The sequence below is a fragment of the Drosophila guanche genome, unplaced genomic scaffold (genome assembly GCF_900245975.1).
Source record: "Drosophila guanche unplaced genomic scaffold, DGUA_6, whole genome shotgun sequence".
Classification (NCBI taxonomy): Eukaryota; Metazoa; Arthropoda; class Insecta; order Diptera; family Drosophilidae; genus Drosophila; species Drosophila guanche.
The window spans coordinates 364,383-381,732 of NW_022995753.1; the positions used below are offsets into that span (position 1 = coordinate 364,383).

A 17,350-nucleotide genomic window follows, 5' to 3' on the forward strand; every position below is an offset into this window, starting at 1 on the left:
AGCAGTCGATTAACTGCGGATATATGTATGCAATCCATTCATGGTCATGCATTTACATATTGCCACTCGAATCTTTATATTGTATCGCATCGCCCGATACATACATACATATACCATGCATAATTATTACTAATATGTGTATATATCATAATACACATGTGTATCAATCGCCTCAATTCTAATTTGATCTAAACAAACAAAAAAATTGGTGTTAAGTCTACCATTATATTTATTTAAATAGTTTTAATTTACTTGTGATTTTTATCCTGTGTTAATTTTTAATGCTGTCATTTACACTTTTCTTAGATTTTCCAATTAAGTGTTTATGTTTTTACTTTTTCTCGTTATTATTTATTTAAAACTATTTCAAGTTAATCATTAGCTGTCCAATATCAAAAGGGTAATAACAACATTTAAAGAATATATTTTTGAGACTAAGTTTATTTAATTTTCATTTTGTTTTAAGTTATTTTATGATACCTTTAATTGTTACTTAGTTTGTCATTTAATTTGGTGTTTTCATAAAATGTAATGATTTATTCAGCTTTAGTTACAAACTCTTTCTAATCACTTTGCTTGGTGATTTTTATAATCTGTTGGTTATTTTTATTAAGATTCGATTCTCTTTAGATCATTTCATTTCAATTATTTCATTTAAAGCTCGTTTTTTCAACTTTTTAACGTTTATTTGTTCACCTTTCAATTAAAGTGAGTGTGCTTCCTTTAAGTTGATATTTTCTTGAATTTCGTCATTGTTTTTATCTCCTTTTCTTATTTTTAATTGATGTGTTTAGGTAATCTACTTTTTTTATATTTTTCTTGGCTTGTAATTTGTTGTTTTTATAGTTTATTATTTCTGAAATTGTTTAAATATTTTGTTGTTGCTTTTATGTCATTATTGGAATTAATTGTTGTCTGTTTAAATCACCTGCACGAAAACTATTCAATTACTCATCTATAAAGGTGTTTTTTTGTGTATGTGTGTGTCTGTCGTTAAGGCCTATGATTACAATTACAATTATCATGATTAAGATTATAAAAACCTTTACATTTCGTTTAAAAATTATGTTACCATTCTCTCTGCTCGTGCCCTTGTATAATTAGTTTATTACAAATATAGAGATATACATATACTATATATTATATTTAATTTACAATTCTATTCGTTTGATGTTCTGGATTTAAGGTAATTTGCGTTAAATTGTTGCCCTCATAAAGTAAGCTAGTTTCTATATAATATTTCTAAACATATTCTCTATATATTTAGTCTAAAAAATAAACACTTTTATGTTAGATTATATTTATATTTTATATATATAAATATCAATTCAATTTTCTTATCATCTTTTATTCTGTTGCTCATTTTCGTTTTCATCCTTCATTTTTGGGAGTGAAAGTGAATTATTTACAAAACAAAGTTGGAAATTAGAGCAAGAGAAATGCCTGCTAGTTGTACATACAATAATCGTACAGTAGAAAAGATATAGTCATAGATTGAGAATTGCGTGTAGAATGATTGAGAGAGTTAGATACGATTACTTTTACTAGTCTTTATAGTTAGTTGGTTATAGAGAAAGAGCCTTGAGAGCGCAAGGTAAATCATAATTAGAACACCTGAGTTTAACATATATATACATATATGTATATATGTACATATATAAACATACATATATATCGTTTTACATATCAATGTTTTTAATATCAAGAGTTTTTTCTACATCTACATTATTATTTATCATGTATCGTTCATCATCTTTGTATTGAAGTTGAAAATGTTGTTGGGGTCTTTGAGGCCCACTGTCAAATTTGTTGATAGAGATAGAGATTAGAATTGTGTCTGAAGACAGCTACAATTGAACTACGATATAATTATATGTAAACGGATACCATAATTTAGCTTTGATAAATATGTTACATTGAAAGTTTTTTTCTCGTTTGTGTGTGGTTTGCTGTGTGCCTGCTAAAGATTACATTTTCATTTTCATTTTCATTTCGTTACTTTCCTTCTTTTCTTTTGTTGCCTTATGCAGTTGTAGTTGTCATTACGTTGTAAACTAGCTTAAAACTTAAAAAAAAAAACAAAAAAAAAGAAGAAAAAAAGAGGAGGTTATATGCACTTTTGGCTTTAGTACATATGAGGAGCTAAGTAAAGTGCATTGCTATAGACAAGAGAAGCAGCTGCCAGTAGTGTCGGGTCTCTTATGAGGCATTCGAGACGGGCAGCGTAACGGGCGCCTGACGATAGTACTGATTGGCACCCTTAATGGGCAGCGGATGCGCCTCCGTGTTGAACACCCATTCGTCCAGCGGCAGTACCGAATCATCCGAGAACAGCAAGTACAGATACTAGAGACACAGATACAGTAAACAAGATAATTATTGGTTTAAGCTTCCTCATGTCGTGTTTAATTGTGACTCGAACCTTTAGTGTTTCGGCAAGGAAGAAGCTCTGTTGCACATCATCCTTCTGTGGCTCCTGCTGATAGACATTACGCAGGCCGCAATAGCCATGTGGTGTGCGGCAATGCTTCTCCAGTGCCAGCACCGCCTCCCAGCCCCAATCGCGATACTTCTGATCGTGCGTGAGGCGCCACAGCACAAAGTAGCTCTCAAATGTCTCCGGACGCAGTATGTAGTACTTTTCCTGTGACCGCAGGGCCCGCGCTTCCACAGCATCGCTGAAACTTTACGAAGAGACAGAGATCGCTGTTGTGGTGTTTGCAGCAAAGATTTATTGATCATACCGGAATGCTTCGGGTCCCAGTTGTGTCGGCGCTCGTATGTAGCTCTCGTGGCAAGTGTTTGTAATGCCCTTGCCCACCTCCATGTACTTGTCCCGGTGCTCGTTTTGGCGTGTGGCAGCGCCTAGGGCAAACAGGCCGCCTGGAATGGAATTAAAAGAGAGTTGGAGGGTTACAGCCATCGTGGCATCCTCGTGTAAATCGATTCAAAACTCACCTGAAAAGCATGCCAAATGATCCATTTTATGCTCCAAACGATCAAACTTGAGATCGGACACATACGTCAGTCCATTGGGGCTGGTGCGCACCATTTTATCCATGATCGCCACCATTGCCTCGTCATACATCTCGCGCGCCTCCTCGTCCGTTTGTCCCGACTGCAGCCAGGCCTTCAGCAAGTACTCGTAGTAGCTGTCCCCCAAGGCGCCCAGCGACATGTGAACTGCAACAACAGAAATGATCAGAGAACACTACAGTGAGGAATAATCCACTGCCACTTACGTTGTCCCCATTTGCCCGTCTTTGGATTGAGAAAATTGGGATACAATCCCTTTGGCTTTTCGATTTCCTTGAGCACCTGGCGGATGGTCTGAACGCGTTCGCGGTACAACGGATTGCCGGTAATGTCACTCAGATAGGCAAACTCCAAATGCAGTGTGCCAAATTCCGAGAGGATCGAGCTACCGCCCGATGCCCAGCCATAGTTCTTGGCCACGCCGGACTTTGTGTTGACCAGGGCATAGGGTATGCCCGTGGGCGTTTGGAAGGCAGGCAGCAGCTTGTCGGCCACATGCTGTGCTTTCTCCTTGTACAGCGGATCACCGGTGAAGGCGTACAGGGTCAGCATGCCGCCCACAAACCGAATGTTCGTCTCAAACACGCTCAGCTCTGCACTGATGTTGTCCAGCGTGAATTTACGCTCAATCCAGTCACGACCCTCCCGATACTCGTTCTCCAGCCCCATAATGTACAGCGTGTCCAGGCCATCGACAATTGTTGCACCCAGATCATAGGATCCAAATATGCTGCCCGAATGCGGACGCTGCGACAGCGGACGCAGCTCGTTCTTGCCCCAAGCATACAGCTTATAGTTGCGCCAGGCATGCTCCATCATCTGCAATAGAAACGAAGAAACGTTTATTTATTTGCATTATATTTAATTGATGTCCTTTCATTAGGCCAAGAACAAGAACTCTGAGACTCTCAAGTGTGGTGAGGGGACGGTTCTTCATGTTTGCCATCAACTCCATCACTACCTCATAGGTGACGGGCTTGCCGGCACTTTCAATGAGTTGACACCCTACTTGGCCCAACTGGTTAAAGCTGTTGGATGTCCAGGAATATTCCACGGATCGGGAACAGTTATTTGGCCATGTTTGGCACGCAGCAGACCACTGTCACAATCGCTCTCAAAGTGTTTGCTGGGTCTACATTTTGGATGCTCGAAGTTTTACTTTACTTTCAAGCTGTAATCTGCGGTTGCAATTTAGGCCCCGAAAAATATTTGTGGCATGCAAAATTCTGCAATGGTGTGTGTGTCTGTGTGTGTTATATGGCTTCTGCACGAGGCGGTTCTTTGGCTCATTGGCCATTTTGCATTTTACCCTTTATTCGCATCCGTTGCCACACAAACACAAGCACAGAGAGTTGCATGGTGCCATAACATAATTTTGCATTGCATACTTTCGAGTGTCCTTCTTCTTCGCTCTCTCTGTGTCTCTCTCTCTCTCTCGCTTGTTTCGCTACTCTTTTCTCTTCCTGCTCCCTCTCTTACTTCACTCTCCCTCTTCGCTATTGCTTCCTATCCGTTTTTCTTTGCTTTCTTTTAGTAAAAAATTAAATTACGACCGCACGACAAAGCACTCAACACGGACCATGCACTCTGCACCCTGCACCTCTGTCTCTTCCTCGCTCTATCACTTTTTATGCGCGCAAGCAAATGGGGAAGCATAGAGAACGAGAAAATGCGAGAGAGAGAGAGCGGAGAGAGAGCGAAAGGAGAAGCTTCTGTTGGAGCAGGGTCTGTGAAGTGTCTCTGTCTGTGTGCATGAGGAGTACAGCAAATATTAACAAATTTCCCGGTAATTAAGTAAAGTCCAACGCGTTGACATAAACCCCGCAACTAAAACCCTTACAAGACCCGCAGTCACCCCAACCGCCGCCCCCACTTAACCCCATAAAGCCCACTTTAAGAGTTTTGGCCCAAGTCTTTAAGCTTTCTTGGCCTTTTCCATGGCCTCTGTGGGCTATGTGTGTGTGTGTGTGTGTGTGTGTTATGCGAGGCACATGTCACATTCAAATCTTGTTCTCTGTGGGGTTTATGGTTCATGGTGTTAGGGGCTTCGGTTTACATTACCACCCCCCTGGGGGGTTCGGGGAATTCATTTACATTAATTGAGAAATTTTTGTTTTAAATAATATATAAGTGTGTGTTTGGGTGTGTGTGTGTGTGTGTGTGTGTGTGGGGGGCATGGCCACTAATATTCAGTGGAAATTTAGGAAACTTCGTACGAAATTTTCGCAATTACTAGAGGAAAACTTTCCTAGCGATTTCGCCTTCCGTTTTTCTAAAATAAATATTATATGATTAACAATCTTATTCTTCTGCATGATAGATCCAAAATTCTGCATCCTATTCTCATTATTCTTTCATGTGCTTTAGGTATTTGCATCCAAAAACATAATTACCAAACATTTCATTTGCCAAAACTCAACTCTCATCGGACACGAGAGTGAGCACAGGACCACACAGTGAAAACAACATTTATCCTTGGACAAGACCTTTTTAGTCCACAAAAGCCCCCACAGAACCAAACCCACGTGCTGACCACGAAAAGATAAAGTCAATGTGAAGGTCGAGGGCCTGCAGGGGTCAATCAGTCAGTCAGTCAGTCAGTCAGTCAGTCAGTGAAATTGATTCGAGTGGTATGCAATGGTCTGCGTTCGTGTTGGTGTGATTGAGAGCAGCCAAGCTGCTGTCAACTGAATTAAAAGTCGCAAAAAAACGAGAAGGGACGTGTGAGACGCTTCTTACGCGTCATAACTTTATACCCGGCACTTTAGCGGTGTTTTGTCAAATTTTAAATTTGTTCTTCATCTGTCATCTACATCTACAACACTTCTCGCTGACTACACGAAGCTGAGTGTGAAAGAGAATGTCAAAAAAAAAACAACAAAAGCTGCGGGACAGGGTGGGTTTAGCCACTGCAAATTGATTTATTCATTATGGCTATAATAATAATCCAATCGGATCCCATATGATCTGATCCCTACGGAATGGCGTTTTTAGTTTTCTTTTATCTTCAAAATTGTAGGTTTTTTTAGGTTTTCGCCCTTTTTCGGTGGCGGAAGGTGGCGTGGCTCATTGTGAGCATACAGAAGTATGGATGCAAAATTTGGTGGCTCTAGCTCTTATAGTCTCTGAGAACTAGCCGACAAACAAGACGGACGGACAGACGGAGAGACAGACATGGCTCTGTCGACTCGGCTATTGATGCTGGCCAAGAATATATATACTTTATGGGGTCGGAAACGTTTCCTTCTGTGTGTTACATACATTCACTTTGTGCACAAATACAATATACCCGATATACTCTTTGAGTACCGGGTATAAAAACACATTCTATACATTAAAAGGAATGTCAAAGCGTTGGCATGGCAATGAAAAACTTGCTTGCTATATTGCAGACTATTGCAGATAACTCACAGAGTGAACCTTCGACACGTGTGCATTGAATAATTCGTTAGTCATTTTTGAATTCAAGCGATGACGATCATCTTATACTCTTTCTGTGCATGATAGATCCATTAAACTATTCGTTTTCCTCCCTTTATGTACAGTTTCCATTATCCTAGCACTTTTAGTGCCTCTTTCTTTGACATTTTTTATATGTCTAATAACACTTAGACAAAAATTAGACTGTAGGACTCGAAAATGAGATCACATCCGTTTTTACACAGAATCTGCAGGGCGGATAGCCACAAAACCAATTGAGTATACAAAAAAAATGTTACCATCTCTCGCAGGAATTTTCATTGAAGGTATGGCGACTCAAAGACAAAGTTTACTAACAAGTCGAAGCTTTGACAATTTTTTAAAATATTTTCATGTTTAAGGTGGTCATATTTTAAGACTTGAATGCGTTAGTGGCATATTTTTTGAATAAGTATAGCTATAAATCAGCTTAATTGATCAGTTCTCGAGAATACAATTCCACAAAAGTCAACAGTTTTTGATGAATGAATATTATTTTAATTCTTATATTTCTTCTTCATCTTCTTCGCTTCCTCGGGTTCTTGTCATCACAAAAGTCAGAAGCATAATTTGCATTCTTTTCGAAACATAATTACCCAACTCTTATCGGACAACAGAGTGAAGGAGGAGCCACAGTCAAAACAACATTTATTCCGGGACACGACCTTTCTAGCACGCAGAACCCTCCGAACCCCCAAAAAGCCAACAACAAAATGCAACGCCAATGCCAATGCCAATGCCAAGGCCAAGGGCCTACTGAACGGGTCAGTGAGTGGGTAACTGATGGCACGAGTGAGTGAGTGAGAGAGCAGCCACTGCTGTCAAGTGAATTAAAAGTCGAAAATGTTTACAGGCCGCAAAAAAAAAGACTTTAAACGGATTACAACTACTGTCAGAATTCAGGACATACATCCCTGCCCCTGTCCCTGCCACTTTGTATCTACTGCAAAGGTGGAGATGATGGTACATGGATGATGGGGCAAATGGCAGTGCAGACAGTGGTGGGGCAAGGCAAAAGGTCAAAAGGCGTTGGATTGGAACAAAGTTTTGAACATTTCGTTCGGCTTCTGACTCTGCCTCTGACTCTGTTCGGCTCTCCTTGCTGGGATTTAATGAGCCACAACACACAGATTGATGGGCATACCAGTGGGAATGCTAAATAGCAGGAGGCCGTCGGGGCAGAGGCAGAAAACATCAGAGCAAAATTGAAGAGGAGAGAACGGAGCAGCAGCAACGAGGGCCCGGACAATGTACAGCAGTCTACAATTAATTTTGACAGTACAATGAGCTCCGGTTGTACCTCTGTCTAATAGTTTCATTATATTGTGACAGATCTCTGTGATTTTTGGCATTTACATTGGATGGACGTGCAGGTCAGTAGCTGAGTATCAAATGCTTCTGTCAAGGTCAAGGTTTTCTGCTTAGAGTGTGCGAGAAGTGGCCCCCGTGATTCATTTACATTTATTGAGATATTTTTCGGTTTAAATATGAGACCACATTCGATTTAGCTCAACTGCGAGAGCAGCTAAAACTCCTCAATTTGTTTGATATTGATTATTAATTTAACGCTTAATACTAATAATAATATAATATTTAATATAATATTAATAATATTAATAATGCTTGTAGTCAATCTACCATATTGGGAAACATTTTTGATTTATTTGTTGTTTCGCTCAATGTTGAATTTATATCTCTCTTCGCCTTTGATTTGGTATTTAAGGAGCTTTTATCTCCATTCATAGTTAACAAAAACAATCAATAGGTACAACATTTGCTTAGTTCTTGTGGTAACAAAAATATAACTGACAAAATACAAGGGCCATCAAGCTTCACTCAGCGAATGCCATTCAATTAGTGGAAATGTTAAAATATTCAATTGAAGACTTCAAATGGGAGGAGCGGAACAAGACGAAACGAAACCACTTATTCAACAACAACAAAAACCTATTCATTATTGATACATTAATTGATTTTCAAACAAAAGCGAAACCGAAACCGAAACCAAAACCGAAACTGAGTTGGCAGCAGTTTAAAGGATGGAAATGTTGCTCTTTAAGTTGCTCCCTTTAAACGATCCACTAAGCCCAGCAACAGGCCAAGCGAGTCTCTCAATCATTCAGTCTGACTTATTTACGGGTGGAAATTGGTTGATGGACTTGACTGATTGATTGAATAATTTCTCTTTCTCTCCTTGGTTCTTGTCGCACTCACTCCAAAATGCAGAAGGGAGGAGGCAGGGAGAAAGCGAGTGTGTGTGTGTGTGTGCTGCCTGTTTACATGTCTTCATTAAACATGAAGTTATATCCTGACAATGTGCAAACGTCGCAGAATATACATACGAGTGTGTGTGTGTGTGTGTATATGTACGTGGCACAGGACCAGCAGCATACACTGGAATGCCAGAGTGTAGGCGCGATACGGTGAAGACACGTAGGAAGGGCATTAGAACAACTCGTGACGCACTGCCAGCATTCACCGTACCAGAGTTGGGTGTGTTTGCCTTGGCTATGTTTGAACATCGTTTCCGCGATGGAATGTGAGCAGCGAACATATACAGAGAGGGAGCCGAGCAGCCAACATATGAGAGTGAAAACATCAGCGTAGAGCCTGCTGCCGTGGCAGTTGGAGGCGAAACGACACTCGTCCTGTGTGTCACAATGTTTGCCACATGCCAGACAGTCACCGTCGCCAGGTGGCAGCAGCAGCCACCAACCACCAGCAGCAAGACAGCGAAGCGAAAATTTATGCTTCCCCACGAAAATTGAAGCCCTCCAGAGAGCGACCAGTCTTCGCTCCTCTGTCCTCAGTCTCCAGTTCCCAGTTCCCAGTCCCTTTATGTTCACACATTTCTTGGTACATTTCGTAAACCCTTTATTATTGTTTATGTTGTGCCAGAAGCAAATTAAATATCAAATTATAATAAGCCTTGGCCAAGTGCCAGCAAAATCTATGCCATAATCATTGTTGAGTCATTTTAAAGTTGGCTTTCCTTTGCAGTTCTTCGGTTCCCTCAACGCAGGTGGTTATATTGTTTTTCTTTCTTTTTTGTATTATTTTAATTAAATTGAATAGCAAAAAATTAATTGAATATTGAATTTTTTTTTGGTTTTAGAGGGATGGCAATGGGGTTCTTCCTGCTATTTATGTAAATATTCCGATGAGTATTGCTCGTCTGGTATTCCGGCAGTAGCCGTTGGCACACTTCTACGAAAGTAGTGTTGGGGGGAGGCATGCCGCAAAATGTTGGCACTCGCTGGAATTGTTTTTCGTCAGCCAGCGGCACGTGACTTTCGTCATTCAATTCATTTGGTGTCGTGTTTTCGTTTTCCCTTGAAAAGGCATTTGTTCAGTCGAGAAGCGAAGAAGCTGGAGAGAGACTGTCTTTAATGGCAGGCCCTGAGGGCCCGGCGATTTACGAGCGCAATCTTTACAGCCAAAAAATGAAAACTTGAAATTGCGATCACAAAGAGCAAGGGGCCGAGATAAATTAAGAAGAGAGAGAGCAGAGTGCGAAGAGAGGGAAGGGAAGGTAAGTAGAAGAGCTTGGCATGCGGAAGGACTTGCATCTTTGGCTTTCCATAATTGAATAATCCAGAAATATTGTGTGCATGTATAGCTTTCAATGCAACTTTTGGTTGGAACTTTTTTCGCCCTCTCTTTATCCAAACAAAAGGCAGCGGAACAACGAGCGAAGTGAGATATAAAATTCCACCAACAACAATGCCCAACAATGCCAACTAAATACCAGCAAAATACACACAAAGAATACAGCAAAATAAACCTTAAAGGAGTAAGCTCGAAAAATAAAAGACCAAAAACTTCCTTCAGCAACAGAAGAACGTGGAAGCAGCGTAAAAGTTTAACAACAAAAAAATGTGTCTGAGGCCAAAGAAAAATAATTTGCTTGAGGCCATAAAATAATGCAAAAGACGAGCTTCCAACCAATCTAGTTTTCTTTTGCTTTTCCTCCCATTTTTCCCACATCTCTGCACAGACTATCTGAACGCAATTCAGATGCAAATCTCTGCATGGGAATACCCCTTAAATGGTTGTTAAGTAAGGAACTTTGGAACTTTCAAGCCCCTTTTTCTAGATGAGATGAGCGAATAGGCAGAGGCCGAGCCATGGTCAAAGGATCTGCAGACAGTAAGAAAGTCAGGCTTAAGGATGGATTCCAAGAGACAACATTTCCGACTGCTGTATGCAGCTATTTAAGCACTTCATACCAAAGGATCTATAGCTACATTTCAAGTCTCAAAAGCACACTTTTTCGCCGTATTCATGGACTACAGGGTATGTAGTATGTATGGGGATGCTGAAGTTGGTGGAAAAACAATTCAACTATTTGCATTAAGTTGTCCCTCTGGCTGCTGTGACTGTGCGGGCGTGCCAGCGTTGGGGCGTGGCGTTTGCAAATATCAAAATATGAACTCAGCTTTTTCCAACCAGCAGATAAAGAGTTTGTGAAGAAAGCAGACACAGAAATTGTTGAATGCAGCTGGTTCTTGGCATTTTCTACCGTTGATGTACGTATTTTCTGGTTCTTCTTTCATCTGCAAGGTTCTCCTCATGGATCTTCTCTTGGGTTTGCAATCTTTGTCTTTCCATTTCACTTCTTTATCTCTTTCTTTCCATCTGCTGTTTGACTTTTGTTGTTGTTATGGTTTCATCCTGGTACTCCATTTATTTTTCCAACCCTTTCTTTTACCCTTTTCGTTCTTCATTCTTCATTTCTTTTTTACTCAATCGTTTTTCGCCTTCAATCTAATCGCTTGACACTCTCCTCGCACCTCATCTCCTCACTTTTCTTTCCTTCTCATCGTGCACTGCCATTCCGTGCCTGAAAATGTGAACCCTTTGGCGACCCCGTGCTATTGACAATGAAACTGCTCAAATTGCTGCACGAATGCATGGGAGGCAATGACAAACACACACAAACAATGGCCAATTGGTGGACAAAAACTATGGCTGGAGCGACACATAACTGGGTTAAAGTCCAGCCAGACGACAGGGAGCTCGTCTTCTCGTCTCTCTTTTCAATGTTCAATGTTGCGTGTGTGTGGGCACCATGCTACCACGATCCATGCACCATGTCAACCATGCCATTTGATGGAGAAACAGTAACCCAACCTGAAGGATGTGTCTCTAAACCATCATCCTTGAAGCGGGCTGTTATTGAGCTATTGAATTTGTAAAATATATTAAAACGTTAAGCTACAGGCCGCTTTCTTTTGCCATGCACCACTGTGCGAGTGTTTTGTTGGATGTGCGGCTCTTGTTGCCGGTGCCATCCATCCACTGGATATTGGCCATTTTTGACGGCCAGCTGAATTGGTCAATGTTAGGCAGAGTCTGCCACCCACCACTGCCATCCCCTTTCTCCCATTTAACCTCTCTTTCCACTCTTACTTTCACCTTGGACAAGCGGCTGAGTTGTCCGGATTTGGCTTTTCAATGCTGTTCGCCCCGGTTCGATTTCCACTTTCACTGGCTTGGCCCATCCCTCTGGAATTATTCTTTTCCTTTTCTCATTGTAATTTGAATGGTCAGTGGTTGGTCTGTGGTGTGCTGTGGTGTGGCTGTGCCATTGAATTTCCATTCAACGAGCATTGGGGCCTTGGTTGGCGCAAGGAATTAGCAGAACAAATGGCTGAACACAATTCGATTATTAGCTGCCGACATGTGTAGAACACGAGAACCAAAACAAGCGAACGAAATGGTAGGGGAGATGGAAAAAGCTGAACAAAAAGCAAAGAGCAGGAATCGCCCTTGAAGGGGCCCCACTGGGGTATTTTTTTTTGTCGCTTTTTGTGCTTCTAATATTATTATATTAGTGAAGAGTGGAATCGCGACACCAGACAATTACGACTTGCATTCAGACTGGAAGTAGAAAAAAAAGATTCAAAAGTATAAACAGCTGATTGCTGTAATGAGTGAAGTTGGTTGCGCCTCGCCATATCGTGAAATGTGTCAACTTTTGAGTGTTTAAGTCATGACATGTGCTTAGACGTACATTTTTGGCACGACATTCGTGTAATTGCAGTTAGAAAAATGGTAAACATAGACAAGAAATAACCGTTTTAGATACTGTTACCATATCAACCTTGTAAAATCATTTATAATGCCAGCAGAGTGATAATACAATTTGTTTAGCTTCACCCATAAGAAGTTTAGCCCCTTAATATTATGGCAAACGTTTATCCAGGACTCCTGCTCTACTAAGTGTCGGGCATCAATCGAAGAAAACTCACCTGAAACGAGAGACCATGAATAAAACATTAGGATCACAAAAGGCAATGGCGGAGTAACAGGAAACAAGAAACTTAAATGGGCTAACATATTGTATTGTTCTCCATCCCCAGTGCTCGTCTTTTCAGCATTTCTCTTATCAAGAACTGCAATGCTTGAGCTGGGATTACACGCATGTATGGTAGATATCTTCATTTGTCTGTCCGGACAGGCAATCACATGAATAAATTTACCCTCGCCATTCACCTGCAACATTTGCATTCAATTTTCGTAGCCCTCATTCTCATTCTTTATCTTGTATTGAGATTGAATAGAGATGGAGTGTATCTACATACATGTATCATATCTCGGTGAGTGTTTCCGGTTAAGAAAATATCTTGCCAGAGGTCGTCAGAATATGCATCAAGATTGCTGCACTTATAGCAACGAATTTTAGAAGAGATTTGCACTAAAAGTTAGGAATTTTGTAGCGTACCTAAAGCTCTTGCTATCCCCTGAGCTCATTCCCAGTTTCCACTTTTTCTAAAGCCATCGATTACCAACTATTTGTGGTAAATCGATTGCAATGCATTTAAAATGTTAATCAAATGGCAAAGTTTCCTACTTGCTCTCTGTGACTTTTCTCTCCTTTCTCGCCTTTAAGCTGACTTTAAATGTGTGTAGGGGGGGGGATGGAATGTTCTTGTACAGTTGTGTTCTGCTTTGCTGCTTCTAGCGGTGGTTGCCATTATACCACTGCAGTTCCAGTTCCAGTTTCAGTTTTGCAATTGCAATTGCAATTTGTTTAGGCGCATCGCCGGGCCCAAGGTCTACTCTTTTTCTCTCGCTCTCTCTGTCCGTTTCCATGGCCCTCTCTGTGTCTCCCTGTCACGACAACACGGGGCTTTTGAGCCGTGAAAGCGTAAAGCAATTGGCCAGAGTCCCCAACCCTCCCGCTTGGCTCTGAAGCGGGAGCACCGCAGTGGCAGTGGAGGAGAGCCAACCACGTAATGGCAATTGTACAAGAGAAGGAGCCAAGTGAGCGTAATAAACGCCAAGATTTAGATCACATTCCCTGGATAAGGTGTGTGTGTGTGTGTTTGTGTGTGTGTGTGTGTGAAGGGGAGCAAAAAGACGAGGAGGAACAACAGGACGAGGGCGAAATGGAGGTGTACCTCCACTTGACACCTCCTTGTAGTCGTTGTCGTTGTTGTTGTCACGTCCATGTTCATCGCTCGCTGGTGTTGGTTCCCCAACAGTTTTGTAAATGTCTCTCAGGTAGAGGGGGGCAGGAACTACTACCACCTGCCACTTGTCTTGTGCCCCTTGGCCGTTTCCGTTCCTCGGCTTTAACATTCGCCCAGCCCAGCCTAGCCCTGCCCCTGTGTCTCCTTTGTGTTTGGTGTTGGAAATCCTTCAAGTGCTGGAATATTCCACTCAAAGAAAGTCACAAAATGATATGAAAATATCGACAAGAAGGGCAAAACTTTTGCAAGACAAAGCGTACAAATAATTGTGGGCAATCGAATGATTCTTGAATCAAAAATGGAAGCCAAGATTTGACTTCATTCGACTCCATTAATTTAATAAACGCCCAGAAAAAAAGGTAGATACATGCTATTGGAAATTAATACTCGAGAAAGTCCTGCCTTTAGTCCCGAAAAACACGAACTCACCTGAACGACTCGTGCTCGCTTTTCGTAATCAATCAAACCAGCGCTGGACGCGTTAGACATGTCCTTGCCCCAGCCCAAGGGCAGAACTGAGGGAGGAGTAGCAGCAGGAATAGCAGCAGATGGAGCAGAAGCTGAAGAATCAACTGCAGAACTCGCTGGAACAGTTGTTTGATTCTGGTTCAAGTTTCTCCCTTCATAGCTCTTGGGATCGCTGCCAATAACCGCCGACACCTTTGGTGGCTCCATCACACCACCACCAGGCTCCTGTGCTGCCTCATCACGCTGCTGTCCATTGGCAACATCATCATCATCACCATCGCTATGATCATCATCAGCGTGGAGCGTGTCATTCAGCTTTAGATAGATATTCTTTGGATGATTGTTCACATAGTTGAGTTCCTTAATCTGATTGTCACTCGCACTGACACTATCGCTGGCCACCTTCTCGTTCAGCCGTATAATGTTCGAAAGATTAATGTTATTGATCAGAGTTATGCCCGTGATGCCCACCAGGACAATGACGAACCCAATGCCACCGATCAGCAGCAGGGGCGTCGTTTTAGATGTCTTTGGGCACATGGCTCAGTGGCGTTTAGTCGTTTCTTTTGGATAATTTCACTTTATCTTTTTGATTTAAATTTGATTATTTGAGCATATTTTTGATTGTTTGTCATGGATTTTTACTGAAGCTGAGGCATGTCCAAGGGGACTTTGAAATACTTTCGAATTCTTCAAGGTTTTATTTCTCTCCGCAGGCATGCACATTTCACGAATCACATTTTTAGCCCCATAAATGAATCCCCAATTCAGTTTTCTTTTGGCAACCCCTTGATGGAATTTATTTGCTTATATATCATGTTTTGCTTCGCATCTTTACATCTCCCGTCGTCTCCCAAAGAGCAATATAAAAGTTGGCCAAGTTTCTGTCTTTCGAAGAAGCCAAAAGGCCACACAAACAGCACAGACAACACAGCCACATGCCATGCCACTCGAAAGGACAACAAATTCCTCGAAAACAAAAACATAGAAAATGCAAAATTTTCAAGCAGCATCATCAGCAAAAAAGAAAGGAATAAGAAACAAACTTCTTGGAAAAAATATCTGGAGAGAGGACTACAACACAAAAAAAACTGGATGTATTTTTTTTTTTTTTTCGATTTTAAGAGCCTTTGAGGGTGAAAACTGCACATCGTGTCTTCTGTCTGGGTTGTCCTGTGTTCTATGCATATTATAAATGTTCCAATTGTTTGCAAACAGCCGCACGACTGCACTTCAAATTCCGAATAATCAATAGGAGAGCGACACTGCCCGCTCTTGGCAAGAGACTCAGTGCGGGGGTTAAGGGGGAAATATGAGATTTTATAGAAAACTCTCAAGGGTATGGGTGGGGAGGAAATGTATACTAGAGCCTGGCACATAGTCGTGGAGTGTGGCCCGTGTGTGTAAGTCACCAATGAAGTTGCCTGTGCACACCAGTGCGGATAATGAATGTCTTGCCTTGACTACACTGCGTATACGCCTTGTGGAGGACAAACGCAAATAAATTTCAGTGCAATATTGTGCAAAAATAATGATGCTTTTGCTTTTGTCTGGCAAACTCTCTAGAGGTAAGTTTCATAATATGTTGGCCCTGTTTTTGGCTGTAACTGAAGAGAGTGAATGCAAATTCTTAAACATTTATTAAAGATTTACTCTTGAATTTTCTACTTGAATTTAAGGAACTGCTTTAGAAGGGGAAGTTCTTAATTAAAGCAAAGGAATATTTATCATTAAAAATGACTGAAATTCCACATTCAAATAAAATCCACAAAGACATTAGGCAAGAGATCGTTAACCATTCAATGGCAAATGTATTCACGTATAATGGCCCCGCCACCCAATCGAGTAGAGATCCATAGATATATTTATGTGGCATGTAAAAAGGAAATATAGAATATCTTTTCTGTCTCAGGGAATTCAGATGGCGGCGGGCTGACTTAATTCAATTCGCATCAATTCATTCATTCGCGCATTCACAGCGCACGCCATTCAGCAGCCAGTCGAATGATTCAAAGATACGAATGCGAAGGGGGGTATAAGTGTATTTACCCTCTACAGTGACTGCTCAATGGGTGAATATTTGTGTACGTGTTTGTCATATCCATTAGCTTTCCAAATCGGAATTCCGTGAGTTATTAAGAGAATTTCTTTCCTGTAATTAGTTCTTCCAAAAGCTGAATTGAATTGTTCTGCTCCTATTTTTGATGATTTAACCTAGCGAAGTTCTACTGTATCCATGTGTGTTCTACGTGTACACTATGGGGCCTCTATGGGGCATAGATATCGGTACAAATGATTGCCACAGTTGTACACAAAAAAAAAATACATGAACAAAGTACGAGGAATCTTTCATTAAATAAGTTTTTGGTATCTTGGCATTTTTTCATTGCAATTTGTCTCCCTTCTTCGCCGATTTGTCCCTTATTTTGTTTTCTCTCTTTGTCTCACTTTCTGTCCCCTCTCTATTTTCGGGTTGTTTTGTTATTGTTTTGGTTTTTGTGATGCCTCATTTCAGCCACTAGTTAGCGCGAAGCTCATTGAAAGATGCGTTTAAATATAAACTCAGGGGCAGGGCAAAATGGAAGACCGTGCGACGGGGCAGGTGTGGCTGGGGGTTCGTTCTTTAGGTGGGAGTGTAGGCTCAAGGACAAGCTTGGCTCGGTAGTTGGCAATTAAAAGAAACACGAAATGAAAATAAAACATAACCTGAACAAAAACAAACACAAACATACACCCACACAGCTGCACGCATACATGTGTCAGCCACACACACGGAAAGAGACACTCATGGAATGCTGTGTGTGTGCGAGTGTGTTTTTTGGGTGACCGGAGGCTCTGCTCTGCTCTGCTCTGCTCTGGGTCTCTCGCATGAGAAAAACGTGTCAAGCGCGTCGCGGCACTTGGTTGGA

At 41.3% G+C, this 17,350-nt stretch overlaps 1 protein-coding gene across 4 annotated transcripts in view; it reads right to left on the minus strand.

Moving 5' to 3' along the window:
• Positions 1 to 2,008: 2,008 nt before the first annotated feature.
• Positions 2,009 to 17,350, minus strand: part of LOC117588579 (mannosyl-oligosaccharide alpha-1,2-mannosidase IA) — a 60,465-nt gene continuing 45,123 nt past the window's right edge. For 3 of the 4 annotated variants that reach the window (XM_034279977.1, XM_034279979.1, XM_034279976.1), the window contains 5 exons: positions 3,243 to 3,855; positions 2,959 to 3,183; positions 2,745 to 2,883; positions 2,423 to 2,684; positions 2,009 to 2,346 (listed from right to left, as the gene is read on the minus strand). In XM_034279977.1, coding sequence (XP_034135868.1) covers positions 2,200 to 2,346; positions 2,423 to 2,684; positions 2,745 to 2,883; positions 2,959 to 3,183; positions 3,243 to 3,855 — 1,386 coding nt within the window. In that variant the 3' untranslated portion in view covers positions 2,009 to 2,199. Of the gene's footprint in view, positions 2,347 to 2,422; positions 2,685 to 2,744; positions 2,884 to 2,958; positions 3,184 to 3,242; positions 3,856 to 14,402; positions 15,051 to 17,350 lie in introns of those variants that run through there. The other variant, XM_034279978.1, reaches the window with a different exon arrangement.